At 40.0% G+C, this 19,316-nt stretch overlaps 1 protein-coding gene across 2 annotated transcripts; it reads right to left on the bottom strand.

Annotated features, from left to right (window-relative positions):
- Window positions 1-4,722: 4,722 nt before the first annotated feature.
- LOC309712857 (uncharacterized protein) lies at window positions 4,723-18,821 on the bottom strand. 2 transcript variants are annotated; one of them, XM_082544013.1, is made up of 7 exons: window positions 17,362-17,379; window positions 10,676-10,819; window positions 10,173-10,517; window positions 9,744-10,076; window positions 8,779-8,883; window positions 5,665-5,729; window positions 4,723-5,158 (listed from the first exon to the last, which is right to left on the bottom strand). In XM_082544013.1, exons 2-7 carry the CDS (start codon window positions 10,716-10,718, stop codon window positions 5,033-5,035), a joined length of 1,017 nt encoding a protein of 338 aa, XP_082400139.1. In that variant the 5' UTR covers window positions 10,719-10,819; window positions 17,362-17,379; the 3' UTR covers window positions 4,723-5,032. The 2 variants fall into 2 exon arrangements, with proteins under 2 accessions (XP_082400139.1, XP_082400140.1); XM_082544014.1 differs by lacking the exons at window positions 10,173-10,517; window positions 10,676-10,819 and adding an exon at window positions 18,781-18,821 and having other exon boundaries at window positions 17,362-17,529.
- Between the last annotated feature and the right edge of the window lie 495 nt (window positions 18,822-19,316).

The raw sequence follows: 19,316 nt of genomic DNA, 5'->3' as shown, positions 1-19,316 counted from the left end.
CCACAACAGACACGTACTCATGGTCTTGATAAAAACTGACTGCAAGAAGTATATGCTGTGTGCAGCTTAACATCCTACAAATCAGATTTCTTTAATTAGTGCTACATATTTTCCAAGTTACCGTGACCTGTTATTGACAGATTTTTTTCAATACATAGCTGATATTGTGTGATTCTGACAGCAAAGCCTGGATTTTCTCTCTGTAATAGAAAAATATTGCATTCCTCTCACGAAGCAAAGCACTACAACAGATTTCTGAGGCTTTACTTCTTGTTTCCATGTCGATCAATATACGGATAAGAAACTGATAACCGATCTACATTTTTTTTTTCTCTGCTGGCCTTGTTTCATATAAAACATGAAATAGGGATTTATATTCCATTGCTCTTAAAATGACTTTTAATCAAAGTGTATAATTTGGATGATCCAAATTATATGCTGCTCCAGGTGCGATTGACGCACCTGAGCAGCATCTGCAATCACGCCTCGCCGGCTTAAAAGTTTTGAGTTTTTGGCGAATTTGGTTGCTATTATGTTGAACTGGCAGCGGGAGAGCTGTAGCTCTGTGTGTGTGTACGGCAACTGGTAAAATAAAGATGATCAAAATGCCACTGGGTCTGCCGTGTATGTTTACAGTATTATTGATACTGCTAAGTATAAGTGTATGAAAAAGTATATTATCCTCATATTACTAAATATATAAGGTATAAAGAAAATACTATTATTTCAATGTCGTACATTAGAAAGTTCTAAACAGCCCTGTGGGGAATTAAAGCTGTGTATTATGTGAACACAACTGAACTTGTGAACACAACTGTGTGGAAGCAGTGATCATTAAAAGCGATCACATTGGTGGTGCACAGGCAGCTGTGTAAAAATAGTTTGACTGAATCAGCAGGAGTCCTGTACTTTTTCATTTTCAAGTATTGCGGTATGTGCCAGTATCAGTGTTTGTGAAAAAACAAGCACAGCCACATGTGGACCACAAGATGCAAGCTGTGACTGGCTACTTCGGTGCTTCCCACACCCAACAAGCCTGTTCACTCAGAATGCATATGCATCTGGGCATCAACAGGACATGAATCTAGTTCATAAGAACTCACCACAGGCTCTTTTTAGCTAAAGCTGTCGATAGTTCTAGACCTTCCTTCCTGAATATGGCCTCATTTTGTTTCAAGTAATATAACGTTGTACAAAAACACTTTTTAGGCACACAACTACAACTGTTTGAAAGTTAAAGATAATTCTCCATTGAGGGAAAGTTTTTATGATTCATGAGGTTAAATATGTTATATTTAGATTCGTGTGATTTAATCTTACTGTCGCTTTCTCTGAATGAGGTTTACAGACCACCAGATATTTGACTTGTGTGACTGAGGAGCTAAGAAAAAAGACGTGTCAAGTATTAGAAACCACGATGAATGTTGTTTGGTTTCCTTTAAGGTGAGTGTGGGGGACTAAAAAACAATATTCAGACCTAACAACCACACAGGTGGTTAAACTGTACAACCTTTGATTTCTACACACAATTTAAGTTAAACCAAGTCAGAGATGGCAAATTAAACTTACCACAAATGTCCTTGAGGTCCTTAGACTCTTGACTTTGATAAGCAAAAAACTTGACGACAATGTGGAGGATAGCACAATCACTCCGTGGTGAAAAAGGCCCGACAGCGTCTCTACCACCTCAGATGCTTGAGAGACTTCCAACTGCCCTCCAAGGTGCTCAGGAACTTTTACTCGTGCACCATAGAGAGCATCCTGACGGGAAACATCTTAACCTGGTTCGGGAACAGCACCATGCAGGACAGACGAGCTCTACAGAGGGTTGTGCGGTCAGCTGAGCGCACCATCCGCTCCGAGCTCCCTGACCTGCACTCAATCTACAGCAGGCGGTGCTGGACCAAGGCCAGGAAGATCGTGAAGGACCTCAGCCATCCCAACAACAGACTGTTCTCTCTGCTGAGGTCAGGAAAGCGATTCCGCTCCCTGAAGACCAACACAGAGAGACTGAGGAGGAGCTTCTTCCCGCAGGCGATACGGTCTCTCAATCACAATCACACCACCACACAGTCCTGACCCACACATATAGTTCTTACACACACACTGGACATTCTGGACATTGTTTTCACTTCATCACTTAAATCACTGCTGCTGTTATTGTGTATATATTTATTTATACTTCTTGTGTATTTTGTTCATACATTCTTATATAGTTCTATATTGTGTATTGTGTATTTTGTTGTAGAGTTATTTTATTTTCAATTTAATTTATATATTTTATCTTATTCTTTCCCAGTGTGTTGTACAGTTATTTCATTTTTAACCTTAATTTATATTTTATTCCTTCCTAGTTAAATTACCCTTTTTAATTTTTTATATTTATTTCCTATCTTATTCATAGCCTTTTCCTTTTTTGTTTTCTTTAGGTCACGAGCAGTTGTCCAAGCATTTCACTACATATCGTACTGTGTATGACTGTGTACGTGACAAATAAAAATTTGAATTTGAATTTGAACATTTCTTTCCTTGTACAAACAATGAAGGAAACCACATTGCTACAATGGAAATTGTCATAGACCAACTTTTATTTCAGAAGTGAAATATTTCTGATACCTGCTACTGTTAAAAAAAAACGTAGACTCTGTGGGAGGGGTTCAAAATGTTAGCTCCCCACACAGAAACTAAAAATAAAAAGCAAACGTGAAAAAGATACCTCCTGTGGATTACATCTCATTTGGATTATACATACACATTACTCAATTTTCTGTGCATTTTTTAATTTGTAATTTATCATTTTACTTACAAAAATGTTGACTCAATTTAATGTATGTCAGAAGTGTTAGTCCACCAGTTACCCACAGTTTTTACATTTAAATTGAACACTATTATTTGTTTACAGCACTCTGGTACTGTCACGGAACCGGTTCCGGGGACTTGGGGTCCGTGAGCAGTGTGGACCTGTAGTATTACTATTGCTGTTATTATTATTATTGTTATTGTTATTATTGTATTGGATGTATGTTTGCTGCACTGTGCTCTTGTGTGTGAAGGCGCCAAAAAAAAGCTCCAGCCGATTCAAGAGAGAAGGACAACTGCTGACAAAGCAAAAACCTGTAGTGATCCCGCATGTGTCAGGAGTATCGGAACAGTTGAGACACATTTTTCTAAACACCGGGTCTCTGTGGCTTTTAAACGCCAAAAGACACTGCGCCAAAAATTGGTCCACCCCAAGGGTCGTGTCCCCCAACATAAACAGAGTAACATAATGTACACTGTTACGTGCCAGGATTGCCAGGATTTATACATCAGGGAAACCAAACAACCTCTGGCGAAGAGGATGGCACAACACAGAAGAGCTACCTCGTCAGGCCAGGACTCTGCAGTCTATTTACACCTACAGGCCAGCGGACACTCTTTCAATGATGAGGATGTAACATCCTGGACAGGGAGGAACGCTGGTTTGAGGGCGGAGTCAAGGAGGCCATTTACGTGAAAAGGGAAAGACCATCTCTGAATCGAGGAGGGGGCCTAAGGGTACATCTGTCACCATCTTACAATGCTGTGATTGCAGCCATTCCCCAACTCTCTGTGAATGGTATTTGTTCTGGCTCCTTAAGAGTCGCCCCACATGTTATGTGGTGTTATATAAGTTCATGCAATCTTTATTTGTTTCTGGGCCACTGTTCGTTTTATTTTGACATCCTACCAAAAGGGCTATCTCTCACTACTTCCTGTCTAATGGGAGAAGGACAGTTTGCTACTCCTGTGCCTGCCTATGCTACCTCTTAAGCCATCACAGTCTGTAAGTTGGCAGTAATGTTGTGTTTTACCAGTGTGTGTTTGGCACTAACTGCTGTGAGTTGCTTGTGATAGTTTGAGCAAGTGAATTCATCTAATGATGTGCTTCATTTGATATTAGGCTAGACGCTAAGTAGCACTATCTAACCTCAAATGTTAGCTTATTAAGTTCTGCTTTGCTTTGCATAGTAACAGGTCATATCATCTTCTGATTGTAAAAAACATCCTGCTCACACGGGATATTTTGTGTTATGTTTACAGTTTTGCCATTCATCCTTTCATGTATTTCAAAAAGCCATGCTATGCATCCAATTGAATAAATCTGCCAGAAAGGAACAACAGTGTGTTTTTTTCTACATGAGATGATGGTTAAGTGAAAGGGCAGAATAGTACTAAAAATAAAAAATGTCTGTGCAGAATAGTACTCATGGCCATTAATCAGTGGTCTTTGATCAGTGGCTGTCGATGAATGGTCATGAGAATTTGCATAACTATGATGAAGGAATTGACTTTCCAGCCCATCGTTCCTTCAGTGGGCTGGTTTCGGTTATTATGCAAACATACTGTTTATAAGATTGGGGAAACCTGCAGTCAGCTGAGACTGAAGAAGTCACCTGGATGAGTGATGAAACGTTTCCTCCACTGAAAACGCTACATCCAGATAAACAGAATCAACTTCTGGAGATTTACTTACCTGAATAATTGAGCATGCATCGAGACCTTTTTTTTATGTCGTTAAATATTTTGTATTTATCTGACCATGTCATTCAGTTTCAAGTTGTAAATAAGTAATATACTACATTACTTTTAAGAAAAATAACCAGTAATGTGTAATGCATCACTTTTTTGAATAACAAACCCAATGGTGGATACAATCAATATTTTTTATTTCTATAATTTTTTTATAAATGTATTTCCACAGTGAGCAGATAAGCATGATGCTATTTAGCTTTAGGTATAACAAGCAAAGAAGTAAGAGGTTACAAGACCATAAAGTACAAACATGCTGTATAAAGACTAAAAAAACATCTTTTTGCACAGGCACCAGTCTGCCACACAATAAACATACATTGCATATATATGGTAACAACTCTACCTATTTAATCAGTCTAGAGTACCTGAACAAGAATCCTGGCAAAAAATCTTCATAAAGGCAATTAAAACAATTTGACTTACGGCAATAACACAACAACAAAAAACCCCACTCTGCCTTTTTCATGGGGACAGCCTTTTACTGGCCCTCTCCGATGCCAGAGTATATGGTGCACTCTGGTGACTCATTCTTACTCTTCCATCTTGAAGATTTTCTTGAGGGGAAATCCAGAGCCACGTAGTTTAATTCTACTTCTTCACCCTCCTGTAAATTATTAACAGAAATGAACAAACTTTTGAAAATATTTTTAAACACCTAGAACACATAAACACAAACAACACAGAGAACAATGCACAGACATTTTTTTTTTTTATTGTTTGTCTTTAGGCAACAGTCTTGTTTGACATGACTTCATGTTTCCATGCAATGGTAATTGCAGCTGTTTAGTTATGATCATGAAAACACACATCTAAAGTGATATTACACTAAAGTAAACATGTCATTGTTTACTTTAAAGGACTGGTGAGATGTCAGATGTGATTGATTACTAGACCATCATTTGACACCTACTTTTCAGATCAAACCTAGTTTTTCTAGGTTTTCTTTTTTTGCCCTTTCTTGTATTTCACAACATCAAACTGCTTTCTATTTCTTTTACAAAATCTTTAGCTTCCTCGTTCTGTGTGTTTCATCCTATCCAATATTATGATCAAAGTCAAGTCATGCATTTCAATATAGATAGATTGCTATAGGGGTGTGTGTGTGTGTACCTCATCATTTATTTGGTTGGCAGGTGATCTTTCTTGTCCAACATCATTGAAGACTGGTACTTTTCCTATTCATAGAAAGAAGACATTAAAAATGTTTTTTAAAGGATTATTTTAAGTGCTTGTCACGTCAAAATCAAGAACCAATTGTTTGAGCATTTATCACTGCCAATTTTTGTTTTTGTTTATTTCTATGCAGAATTGTGGTGAAAATGCTAACAATAGTTTTACAAAATAAAAAATTAGTCTGGAAAATTTCCATGAACTGCTAGGAATTGATTTAAAATTAAAATCTGACAGAGGTGAATTTTAACAGTTCACCCCACACAATAGAGTCGAACAGAAACATCCTACAGAAATATGCTGAAAATCCACACATTTTATTTAACATGACTCATTGGTTTAAAATATCATTGGTCTCTTTTCCAGAAGCAAGAAACTTCCATCCATCCATCTTCTTCCACTTATCTGAAGCTGAGTCGCGGGGGCAGCAGCTTAAGCAGAGAAGCCCAGACCTCCCCAGCCACCTTCTCCAGTTTGTCCGGGGGAACACCCAGGCGTTCCAAGGCCAGCTGAGAGACATAATCTCTCCAGCATGTCCTGGGTCTGCCCCTGGGCCTCATCCCGGTGGGACATGCCCGGAACACCTTACCCAGGAGGCATCCTTGTCAATGCCACCTCAACTGGCTCCTTTCAATGTAGAGGAGCAGCTGTTCTAATCTGACCCCGTCCCAGATGGCTGAACTTTTCACCCCATCTCTATGGGAGAGGACAGCCACCCTTGGAGGGAAATTCATTTCTGCCGCTTGTATCTGCAATCTCATTCTTTCGGTCACTACCGAGATACTTAAACTGTTCCACTTGGGGCAGGAACTTGTCCCTGATCCGGAGTTGGCACTCCACCCTTTTCTGGTTGAGGAACATGACCTCAGATTTGGAGGTGCTGATTCTCATTCCAACCTCTTCATACTTGGTTCCATTATCCGCAAAAAGCAGAGATGAGATTCTGAGACCACCCAAGTGAAAGCCTTCCACCACTTGGCTAAGCCTAGAAATCCTGTCCATAAAACTTATGAACAGACTGACAAAGGATAGCCCTCAGTCCATCACCCACCGGAAATGAACTTTTTGCTGGCTATCCGGACCAAGCTCTTGCAACGGTTGTATAAGGATCAAATGGCACATTGCAATGGGCCAGACACCCCATACTCCCGAAGCACCTCCCACAGGATACTGCAAAGGACACAGTCAAATGCCTTCTCCAAGTCCACAAAACACATGTAGACTGGTAGGGCGAATTCCCATGCACCCTCGAGTATCCTTGAGAGGATAAAGAGCTGGTCCAGTGTTCCACAACCGAGACAAAAACCGCATTGTTCCTCCTGTATCCAAGGTTCAACTAACGGACGGACTCTCCAGCTGCCTGGCATAGACTTTCCCAGGGAGGCTGAGGAGTATGATGCCCCTATAGTTGGAACACACCCTCTGGTCCCCCTTCTTAAAAATGGGAACCACCATCTGCCAATTCAGAAGTACCACCCTTGATCTCCACACAACATTGTAGAGACGTGTCAACCAAAATAGCTCTACAACAGGGGTCCCCAATCCCAGTCCACGAGGGCCGGTGTCCCTGCAGGTGTCCTTGATCCATCACAGCTGATTTAAATGGATAAATTACCTTCTCAACATGTCTTGAACTTCTCCAAAGGCCTGGTAATGAACTAATCATGTGATTCAGGTGTGTTGACCCAGGGTGAGATCTAAAACCTCTAGGGACACTGGCCCTCGTGGACTGGGATTGGGGACCCCTGCTCTACAACATCAAAAGCCTTCATGGAACTCAGGGCGAACCTCATCCACCCTAATAACTTCCCTTCCTAATGGGGATGGGACCATCAGTTGTGTTATGCAGAAGTCAGGTTGGTACACATCTGACAGCCGTATTTGACAGCTGTTAGAATTCATATTATGGTGAAAATCAATGAGCTAAGTAAAGAGAAACAACAGTCCATCATTACTTTAGGAACTGAAGGTCAGTCAGTCTAGAAAACCGCTAAAACTTTAAATGTGTCCCCAAGTTCAGTCGCAAAAACCATCAAACGCTACGACAAAATGGGCTCATGAGGACTGCCCCAGACCAAGAGTGTGCGAATCAGGCCTTTATGGTCAAACAGCTGCTAAGAAACCACTTCTAAGGAAAGGCAACAAGCAGAGAGATTTGTTTGGGCCAAGAAACACAGGGAATAGACATTAGACAAGTGGAAATCTGTGCTTTGGTCTGATGATTCCAAATTTGAGATCTGGTTCCACCCACTATGTCTTTGCAGTGCAGAAAAGGTGAACGGTCAGTCTCTACATGCGTGGCTCCCACCATGAAGCATGGAGGAGGAGGTGTGATGGTGTGAGGGCTGCTTTGTTCGTGACAATTGTGGGGATTTATTCAAAATTGAAAACAGCATCTCTGGGAACTCCTTCAAGACTGTTAGAAAACCATTTCAGGTAAGTATCTCACAAAGCTCACTGAAAGAATGCAAAGAGTGTGCAAAGCAGTACTCAAAGCAAAGGGCGAAGATTTGAAAGAATCTAAAATATAAAACATGTTTTGACTTATTTCACACTATTTTTGTTTACTACATAATTCCATATGTGTTGACTCATAGTTATTTATAGTTTTGATGCCTTCAGTGACAATCTACAATGTAAATAGTCATAAAAATAAATAACAACCATTAAATGAAAAGCTGTGTCCAAACCTTTGACTTGTAGTGTATATACTGTTTCTCATGCTGATTTTTTTTTCTCTCCTAGATGGCGTATTTGTTTATATGGGTATAGCTCATGTATATATATATTAAAATATATTTATACTGTATACTGGGTACCACTCCTGTCAGCTAAGAACAGGAAACTGACATTATGGCTCAGTAAATAGTAAAATAAGTAAATTGCCGGGGAATGTTTTCAGCATTGAGTGAATGCCTTTGCTAAATAAATATATGTTCAAGTGTGTGTGTATATATATATATATATATATATATATATATATATATATATATATATATATATATATATATATATATATATATATATATATATATATACACACATATGAATTACCTTTGCACTGATTTTCACCAGACAATATTAACCTCGTGAACATGGCAAAATTCACAAGCACAGAGCAGGTCAACAGTGCCCCAAGCACAGTAACGACTGGGAACTCTGGAAGGAGAAAACATCGCAGCAGACACTTAACATCTCTGTATTTAGGAAGCAAAGACTTGTGTCAGGAAAAGCTAAAAACAAAGTATCTAAGGCTGCAACTACTTGATTGAATTTCCTAGTTATATGGTACTTTAATGATAAATTATCATAAGTTAAAATACATAACATTATGAAAGAATAAAGTTACATTGAAACCAAGCACACCGTTGTTTTTCTTGTGACATTACCAATAAGTCTGATGTGTCACATGACCCTCTTCCTTTTGAAAAAACAAAAGTTATATCCAAGATGGCCGACTTCTAAATGGCCACCATGGTCACCACCCATCTTGAGGAGTTTGCCCCCTCACATATACTAATGTGCCACAAACAGGACTTTAATATCACCAACCATTCCCATGTTATTACAGTGTATCCATATAAATGGCCCACCCTGTAGATGTTTATCATTTTTTATGCATCCAGCAATAGTTTACATATCACAAGTTCAATGGTAATTTTTAAAAACTGCAGTTAATGACAAAATGGGTGCAGACAACATTTATTCTCAGCAACCTCAAATGCACTTTTTATTCTTTACACACAAGAATGAATTAAGATTAATGGGTTGGCATGCTATGTTAACCTTAAGTGAGTTTATTATGAACCTGGCAGTATAACCTTAGTAACATAAGCTGTATACATAACCACCTCAGTATCAGGTTATCTTCTGTTAAAGTAAATTGAGCTGTTAATACTTCTAGTCGATCTAACTCAAATTCATTTTAGAGGCCTGAGAATATATCTTGTTTATTCATGAACAAACTCACAGGAATTATAAATTATTAATAAAGATGTTAATAATACTTTAAAACATACCTATCTCCACTTTAGTTCTTTTACCAAACAGGATCTCTCCACATGTCACCACAGCACAGTAGTCCATCCCAGCATCAGGTGAATTTGTTATAGTTTCGGAGAAACTGTATTCACATCTCCCGTCCTCTTTATTTTTGATACTGCCGTGGTAAATGCTGCCTGGATGGGATTCTGATGCACCTTTAAACCAGTGCACTTTGTCTTCATTTGGGGACTGATGTTTTCCATTTTTGTCCTTAGACAGGAGCGAACACTGTAGAGGCTCACTCAGATTGACTGACTCCATATCTGGAGTTTGTTTCACAGTGATAGATTTCTGCTGGGTTTTAGGATCTGTGTGATTCACAAAAAGACATTTAATGGTATTAATTGTAATTGTTTGGGTTTAGACACAGTTATGACATAAACGATAAAATGAAAATGCTTTACCAATCACTGCCACAATTGTGCCATTAATAAAACTAAACTTGTGTGATGATCCTGCTTGACAGAAGTATGTTGCTTCATCTTCTTTGCTTACATTTCTTATGGTAAGAGAAAGCACATTACCCACTTTTGTGGCATTGAATCTTGAGTTGATAAATTGTCCATTGAGTGATATTTTTTCATAAAGTAAAGTTCCTTTACTAACTGTTTGAATCATATATCCAAAATTCAGCTTAAACCAATAAAACAACTTTGTATCACTTAGCGCACATGTCAGAGTCACATTATCTCCAGGTTTAGCCACAGTTACAGAGATCTGCTGAGGAATCTCATTCATTTCAGTCACAGCTAAAGAAAACAGACAAACAGTAACAGTTAGAACAAAAGAGAAAACCTTTTTTAAAAGGTATATTCATCATGTAATGTAGAATATTACAAAGCCTCAAATATTTTGTTTTATATTGTTTAAAATGATACATCTGACAGTGTAGAAGAAGTAAACTCACACAATGTACTTAGAAGAATCAAAGGAATTAATCTTCCGATCATTGTGATACTTCAGCCTTCTCTTGCACAACTGATGTCTTCCCACTCAAAAGATTTTGTGACAAGCTGATAGAGGTTTACAAAGTCGACACTGTAGTGATTGGCTGAAGCAAGGAAAATGCACTTCCTGTAAAATTTACCAAACCATTTACAGTGAATCTAGTTGCTTATCATCATTTTCTATTGATGATTCTGCAGAAACAAAAACGTAATATCGGCATGGAAATACAGGTAGACAATTACACATGAATACGACTAAATTTACATTTGAAAACAAATTTTGTTTGTTCGTAATGCCCAATTTGTCATTTTAAGCACAGCAATTTCCTAATGTTGTAAACCTCAACATCTGGCAATAAACCCATTCTGATTCTGATTCTGATTCTGATGATGCTTAATACGCTTTATGTTTAGCACAACTCAAAAAGGAAAAAGTCAAATAGTCATTAGCTGTAGTTGATATTATTAATCTTGTATCATTAAAGTAAACCAATAATTAACTCATATCATTATATAAACCCTTTTTTTAATACTAAAAGAACTAAAAGCTAAATATATTTTCTGTTTACACTGGCCATCTTCTGGTCAAAGTCACTCGGCTAGACTCAAACCAAATTCAGTTTTGTTTAAAACCAAAAGACCCAAGTGGAAAAATTTACCCTCACTCTCAAACATCAGTGACCAAAAATGAATGTTTGTTTGTTTGTTTGTTTGTTTGTTTTCATGTCATGACGTTGAAGCCAAGTACAAACAGCAAGATGCAGTTTTTTGACTAACTCTCTGTGAGGTGAGAAATAATGAGGGAACATATGAAAAGAGGCCACAACTGACATGCTGCTGATTGTTCTGATAAAAACTGACTGCAGGAAGTGTATGCTGTGTGCAGTCAAAACTTTGTTTATATAGCACATTTAAAGACCAGAGGTACACCAAAGTGCTTCTCAATAGTAAAATATGAAATAAAATTCACTGTACATGGTTACGATTAGGGATGGGTATCGTTTACGTTTTATCCGATACCGGTGCCAAACCGGTACCGGTGCTTAAACGGTGCTCAAACCGGTGCTTAAAGAATGGAGAACACAAAATTGGTCCAAAAACCTCTCATGTTCAGCTGGTTTTTTGTAAAAAGATAACAATGTTAGCCTTTTCTGCATCTATGGGGCATATATGGTATCACTCTTGGCTGGAAGCAGTGCTTAAACAATGGAAAAAACACAAACTTTGTCCAAAAACCTCTCATGTTTAGCCGTTTCCCTCATTTTCTTTGGTCATTTTAGCCTTTTTGGCCAGGGTGAAGGGAGCATCTGCCATCAAACAAGAAGACAGCCGCATGTAGCTATGATGATGTTTGCTAGTTCACCTTACATGCATTAATGTAATAACGTGGTTAGCCTACTCAACGTAAATTACACACGAACAACATGAAGCTACTCACGCAGAGAAGAACGGCTGCTGCTGCATCATCATCATTTCTGCTACACTGGCAGGGCTAGGGGCCAGGACTCTCCTCTTCGGGTTTTTGGGGACATTGCTAACTCCGGGTCAGATAACAGGCACCACACCCGCAGTAGATGCGCTCGGTGTGAGGTCTCGCAGCAAGCTATCAAATACGGTGCATTTCTCGGCTTTTAAAAAAAAAGCCCGCTATGCGTCGCCAGGTATTTAATCGGATTTGAGGTGTTACCTCCTTTGACAGTATCACAGTATCAGCTTAAAGCACTTGTTGCAGGCTGCTGAGTTTGCATATTTTGCTGTGAAGTACAGCCAGACTTTGGCCGCTTCGCCTTGGGCATTTTTAATCTGTAGCTCTGCTCTAAAAGAACGTACGTACCTGGGCCCGCCTACTACGCTTGCAAAGGTAAAATGATTGGCTAGAAGTGTATCACAGCTCAGGAAAAAAAAGCACCGAAATAAAGCACCGAAATGTGCGCTGCTTTTCGGTCTGGTTACTATCGTTTATGTCAGAACAGCTGCCATCATGGCACCGGACACCGGTACCCATCCCTAGTTACGATAATAGAGTACAAATACATTTCCAGACAAAACAAAGCACTAAGTAACCTGGGAGCACTATGTTAAAAGAAATATTCCACTCCTAGTGTAAAAGTTAGGTAAAATCAACACAGAAATATCAACTGGGAACACCCAGTAACACAATAGGTTAAAATTTAAGGCCCAGGTAAAGGGAGTTGCAGTAGTCTAATCTTGAAGTAACAAAGGCATAGATACGTTTTTCAAGATCCATTCACGGTAATGCGGTAATGTAATACTTAGCCTTAGAAATTTGTTGTAGTTGATAAAAGCTAGACTGTACTACAGAGGACACTTGTTTAACAAGTTTACAATCAAGAAAGCATTGTAGTGAAGATGTCCTGGAAAATCACAAAATAGTCCAAAACAAAAGTCCATGAAAGGCACTGGAGCAGAGGAAACAGTCTATAAACATTTCAGGGTGGCAACCATGACTCCAGGCGAAGAAAGTTCAAAAGCACCACTCAGGAGGCTGACCCGGAGGACAGCTGCACAGGAGATTATACAGTTCAGGGGGCCGACCAGGGGGCCGACCAGGGGGCCGACGGCTCAACAGCCCATGACTGAACAGATCAGGGGGCTGACCGCGGAGCCAGCAGTGGCGACGAAGCAGGTCAGGAGGCCTTGAAGGTGGCCGCTGACGCCAAACCAGGCGTGGACGATGTTTAGCAGGCTGAGCCGGACGTGGACCAGGCAAGGCAGGACCAAGCGGTGGCGCTGCAGGCAACGGCGTGGAAGCCGCAGGTTGTGGAACAGAAGGAGGCTGGACTGGCTCCTCGGGCCCTCCAGCTGATGAGGCATGTACTGGTCCTGCATCTGCTCCAGCTGGGGGGCCCGAGGAGCCCGTCCAGCCTCATGCCTCGTCAGCTGGAGCAGATGCAGGACCAGTACGTGCAGAGACCACTGGCTGAACAGAAGGCTGAGCAGGTGGTGGAGCAGATGACTGAGCTGAACGCTGCGGAGATAGCTGAGCTGCCCAGTGGGCTAAGGGCTGAGCTAACGGTAACACAGGAAATTGAACTATGGACTGAGCTGCTAACAGAGCTAATTACTGAGCTATAGACTGAAATGCATGCAGTAGTGATGGTGGTGATGATGGTTGTGGACTTAAGTCTCCTGAGCCTCTGGAACACAGGCAGGACTGCTGGGCGGGCTTGCCTGAGCGGCTGTAGGCTGTAGGCACCTGCCGGACACTAGCCGCTCCCACCCGAGGAGTAGGTATGGGTGCGGAGACGGGCTGTAGCCTGGCTGACCTCACCCTGGGGACCGGGACAGGCACTGGCAACGGCTGGGCAACTGCCGTTCTCACCCGAGGAGCTGGTACGGGTGCAGAAACTGACAGAGCCTCAGCCGGCCTGGAAACCAGAGCAAGGACCAACTGGGCCCCAGCCTCCCTCACCCGAGGAGCTGGTATGGGTGCAGGGATTCCTCAGGTGAGGAAGTAGACTAGACTGCATCTTTTGATCCATGGTCAATCATCCAGTTAAATAAATTTCCAAAAGTTGACTCTATTCATCTGGACGTAGCGTTTTCAGTGGGAGAAACGTTTCATCACTCATCCAAGTGACTAGACTGCATACATTAAAATAAAATAACCAACAAAATTATGCTTGCTGACTCTTTTACACAACATACAAGATAGATATGAGTATGTGTTGTCCTCTTTCTAAATGTATTTTAGATTTATGATTTTATAATAACAATAATAATTATTATTGTTATTATTATTGCTGTTGTTGTTGTTGCTGTTGTTAGAAAGTAAACATAAAACTAATGTCCTCGTGCATATCATAACCTTCAAGAGCATTTCCATCCAGCTTCAGTAATATTTACATTTAGACACCAAACTGTAGTTCTTCAGAGATCTTTACTGTTGAAGCCCAGTCAAACCTCTCATGGAAAAGGCACTCACTAACTTCAGCCACCTCCCCTAAGAAAGCAAAAGGTCCTACCATGCTACAAAGACACTTTAGGAAACATAATAGAGAATCCAAGGTGTTTGTCTGGTCTTCAAAAACACAAGAACCCTGCACTGCAAGCCCACACAAAACCCACAGAACCCAAAGTATCTCCTGTTAAGACTTCAGTGCCAGAAACAACAAGGCAACTCTAGAGGTCCCGTGTCAATTTCCCAGTAGTTCACAATGGTTTTGGTAGAAAGTGTACATTATTGTACTTTATTGAGCCCCGTGGGGAAATTGCTCTCTGCATTTAACCCATTCACTCAGTGAAGCAGTGGGCAGCCATTGGGCGCCCGGGGAGCAGTGTGTAGGGACGGTACCTTGCTCAGGGGTACCTCAGGGTAGCTGTTAAGGGGAATCGAACCCCCGACCTTCCGATCATGGGGCAACCACTCTACCTACTGAGCTATCCCTGCCCCCTGGTAGCAACAGAAGGTACGATACAATATTATTAAGGTGGTTTTAATGTAGATCAGAGATATATTTTTGTTTACTTAGAGTATTATAAAGTTATAAATCAGTGTTCCTTGTATACAGAACAAATAATAACCACGGGGTGAACTGTGTTATAGATATTTAAGAAACACATAAGTGCAATATCGATATTGGTAAGTAACAGTGTATAAAAAAGTACATTATACTCATGAACAATATTGTAGATTAGGAAATTCTTAACAGCCCTGTGGAGAATTAAAGCTGTGTATTATGTGATGCACATAACTGAGACCACTGCGGGCTGAGCTGGTGCAACGTACATACTGTTGATAGGACAGGAAGGGACATCGAGGGGCTACAAACAAGAGATGAAGACATGCCAAAAACTTTCCTGCATGTAATCCTGTGTCCAATTATTGGCAGAATTCTAGCATCAAAGTGTGTTTTTAAAGAGAAAAGTTCATTTTAAAGTATTCTGGTATGTGCCAGAATCAGTGCTTGTGAAAAACAAACAAAGCCACAAGTGGACTGCAAGATGCAAGCTGTGACTGGCTACTTCGGTGCTTCCCACACCCACCAAGCCTGTTTACTCAGAATGCATATGCATCTGGGCATCAACAGGACATGAATCTAGTTCACAACAACTCACCGCAGGCTCTCTTTAGATGAAGCTGTGGATAGTTTTTAACCTTCCTCTCTGAATTTGACCTCAATTTGTTTAAATTAATGTAGTGTTGAACAAAAACACGTTTTTTAAACACACAAACTATCACTGTTTCAAAAAATTGTGAAATATTTCATGTTTAATTTGATTAAAAATTTAATATTTAGGTCTCTGTGATCGGAGACCTAATTTAAATTTACTGTCACTTTGTCAGAATGAGATTTGCAGACCACCAGATATTTGACTTATGTGTGGCTGAGTACAAAAAACAGACCCCAAAGGAAGCAGGTATAATGAAAAAAGAAGAGGGCCAAGGATTGAACCCTGGGGCACCCCACAAGAAAGGGGGCTGAGGTGGACTCAAAATGTTCAACTTTAACACTAAACGTTCTACCACTCAAATATGTACGAAGCCAATCCAGTGCTGCACCTTTGATGCTAACCAGGTGTTCCAAACGAGAGATAAGAATATTGTGGTCAGCAGTATCAAATGCTGCAGTAAGGTCTGAAAGCACAAGGATCACAGGACTTCCTCAATCGCTAGCTAAAAAGATATCGTTAAAAACACGTAAAAGTGCTGTTTCAGTGGAGTGTAGATGTTTAAAATAGACTGAAAAACTTCCATGATACCATTAGTATCTAAAAATGTATTCAGCTGGGTAAAAACTATTTTTTCCAATAACTTTGGGAGGAATGGAAGTCTTGAAATGGGTCTAAAATTTGAGCAAGCTAAAGGGTTGAGGCCAGGTTTTTTTAATAAAGGGTTTACAATTGCATGTTTAAAACCATCAGGAACCACACTGGAAGTAATACTGCTATTTATAATTGCAAGGACTGAGGTTCCAATTGAAGGGAAAACATCTTTAAAGAGCCATGGAGGGATCACATCCACAGGAGAAACGGAAGGTTTAATTTGCCTAACCATCTCGTTAAGAATTGTAATTGAGATGGGTTCAAACTGGTATAAGGGAACAGGGACTAAATGTGGATGGGTCACATGTAGGAGGTACTATTGCTGAGCTGATGGACTCAACCCTGTTTACAAAAAAAGAAACTGATTCTGCCATTGGGGCAGATCAACAGGGGGAATGTTAAGATAAAATTATCTGAAGTGTCTCAGTGCTATGCTTTATATTAATAAGTGTCATATAATTATATAGTGTAGTATTAAGTGGACATAGCCCTGATAATAAGGGCGCTAATAGACAATAACCTATGAGTACGCTATGCAACGTGACTACTGAATGCCTGTGAAATGCTGTTGTTTGGTCTAGTGTGGGACAGCCGGTAATAAACCTGTTAGGGGCGCACCGCTATTTCGAGAGCCGCGGCAGAGTGTCATGCAGGACACATCTCTCTTCTTGAAGTGATTTTGTAAGAGAGTAAAAGTGTAAAATGGTCTACTGAGCAGTGTGTTGTCTTCCATCAGATACCTATGAGGAATCAAACGAACTCGGGGAAGTGTTGATATTTAACAGTGTTCATACATAATGTGCAACAGATTATAAGGCGCATTAACTAAAATAAAACAGATAAATTAAACTGTACTTACCTAATTCTTCTTACTTCCTCCATTTCCGTACAATTGATTCATTAATGTTGAATTCTCTCGGTGCTGCTCTATTCCCATCTTGCTGCAGTATATTGATGATTAACTTCGTATTGTGGATGGATTATTTCAGTTGTTCTCCTGACTGAAGTTTGGTCCGTTTACAGCATCCTGCCATACGATTGCATTTGTCCCTAACCATCAGGAACCCTCACGTTAACTTTTATCAAGTGGAAAAAAGTTAGCGTTCATCCTTCTGCTTCACTGTGTTTATGTTATGCTAACATAGCTGTGTCGCTAGCGATCCAGTAGCACATCATTATATACCAGCTAGTCCAACTTCAGTAACCCTACAAACGTCACTGCTGTTTAGTTTCCTGTCTTCATTTAAGTTGGAAGTGATAGCAGAGCAGCACATTTCAATTTGTTTCAGAAATCTCTGTCAGAACATGGTAAATCATGTGTAGGCGGAAACTAGAGAGCTAACTTCTAGCTAACTTCTAAGTCCATTAAATTTAATAAATTGATTGGATTTTAAACTTAACCTGGTAAAGCAGCAATGCTGATCATTTTATTAAAGATGAAAGGATTTAGACTGTTTTTAACTCTCAGCGATGCCGCAGTGTTCGTTTGACTTTGGGACCTGAAGCAGACATAGTGTTGGACCCGGGTTACTCCGGGAGGCTCCTGACTACAGTAGCCATAATGCTCCGACAATCCATCAGGCGGTGCAGCTGTGTAGCTTACCAAAGTCCTACTAAAAGATTTTTTTAAAGATTTTTCGAGCGCCGTGTACCAAATAAGGTCAGAAAGCACAACCAGAATTCATACATATGGCGCACCGGATTGTAAGGCGCATTGTCGATTCTTAAGAAAAGCAAAGGATTTTAAGTGTGCTTCATAATCCGGAAAATACGGTATTTGCAGAGGAATAGTTTATTTGAGGAGTTTCAGTCAGGTTTCAGAAGTCATCACTATACAGAAACAGTGCACTCATCTCTCTGTGCTTGTCCTGCTGGACCGCAGTGCAACGTTTGATGCTGTTGACCATAATATTTTATCACATCAATTACAGCATGCTGTAGATATTTATGGTACTGTGCACCAGTGGTTTGATTCATATCTATCTAATAGTCTCCAATTTGTTCATTTTAATAGAGAGTCCTGTTCACAAACTAAGGTTAATTATGGAGTTCCACAGGGTTGCATGCTAGGACCAGTTCTGTTTACATTATACATCTTGTACTTCTTCTTCTTTTAGCAAGTATTATTAGAAGGTACAGCATATATTTTCACAAGAGACATAAAGACCTCGATGAAGCCTGTTTTTCTGTTTCTAAATTCAGTCCCTGGCTGCTGTAGCCTGCATGCCAAATATTGCATGCTAGTATGTTAGTAGCTTGGGAAAGATACAGTACTAACCTCAAGTTGCCCTATGATGCATCCAGCGGAGTGTGAATGAGTATGAAAGGTGAGCATGGTGTATAAAGCGCTTTGAGTGCTCTTTTTGTGTTTTTAAAGAACATTTTAAGTAAATAAAAAAATTTAAAAAAAAACAGCAAACTGGACAAGTGGAGAACAAAGTAATGTCAGGCCTAAAAAAAGACTCGTCTATACCAGATGAACAGTGAAGGTAGCATGTTCAACACTATCAGTCATAAGGTTGGCCTCCAGAGTGTTGAAACAGAGTGGGATCATCTTGACAGACAAAGACAACTTGAAAATTACAAGAAATCTTGACTTTGTGCTGTTTTGTGTTGAAGAATCCCTTTCCCTTATATACTGTATGCTTGTTTCTGCATGTTTCCACATTTTAGTAAATCACCACACCTTTTTTCCCATTTTCTTAGTAAAGAAAAGGAAATGAGCAGCAGCTCAAGAAAATATGTTTTTATTTCCTCTCTAAGAATGTCAGCTGCCCTGATACTTGGACTTGGCCACCTGTGGTAAATGTTGAG

This window comes from Aulonocara stuartgranti, assembly GCF_965226115.1.
Source record: "Aulonocara stuartgranti genome assembly, chromosome: 2".
Lineage (NCBI taxonomy): Eukaryota > Metazoa > Chordata > Actinopteri > Cichliformes > Cichlidae > Aulonocara > Aulonocara stuartgranti.
The sequence above is the reverse complement of the archived record's forward strand: the minus strand, read 5'-3'. Positions and strand labels throughout refer to the sequence as shown.

Bases quoted from the DNA above. Each gene is read 5' to 3' on its own strand.
- LOC309712857 (XM_082544013.1), bottom strand. From the start codon at position 10,718: ATGATCGGAAGATTAATTCCTTTGATTCTTCTAAGTACATTGT. The intron at 10,518-10,675 runs GTGAGTTTACTT...TGTTTTCTTTAG, and splicing joins GATTCTTCTAAGTACATTGT to CTGTGACTGAAATGAATGAG. The intron at 5,730-8,778 runs GTAATTCATATG...TTCTATGAATAG, and splicing joins TGGTGAAAATCAGTGCAAAG to GAAAAGTACCAGTCTTCAAT.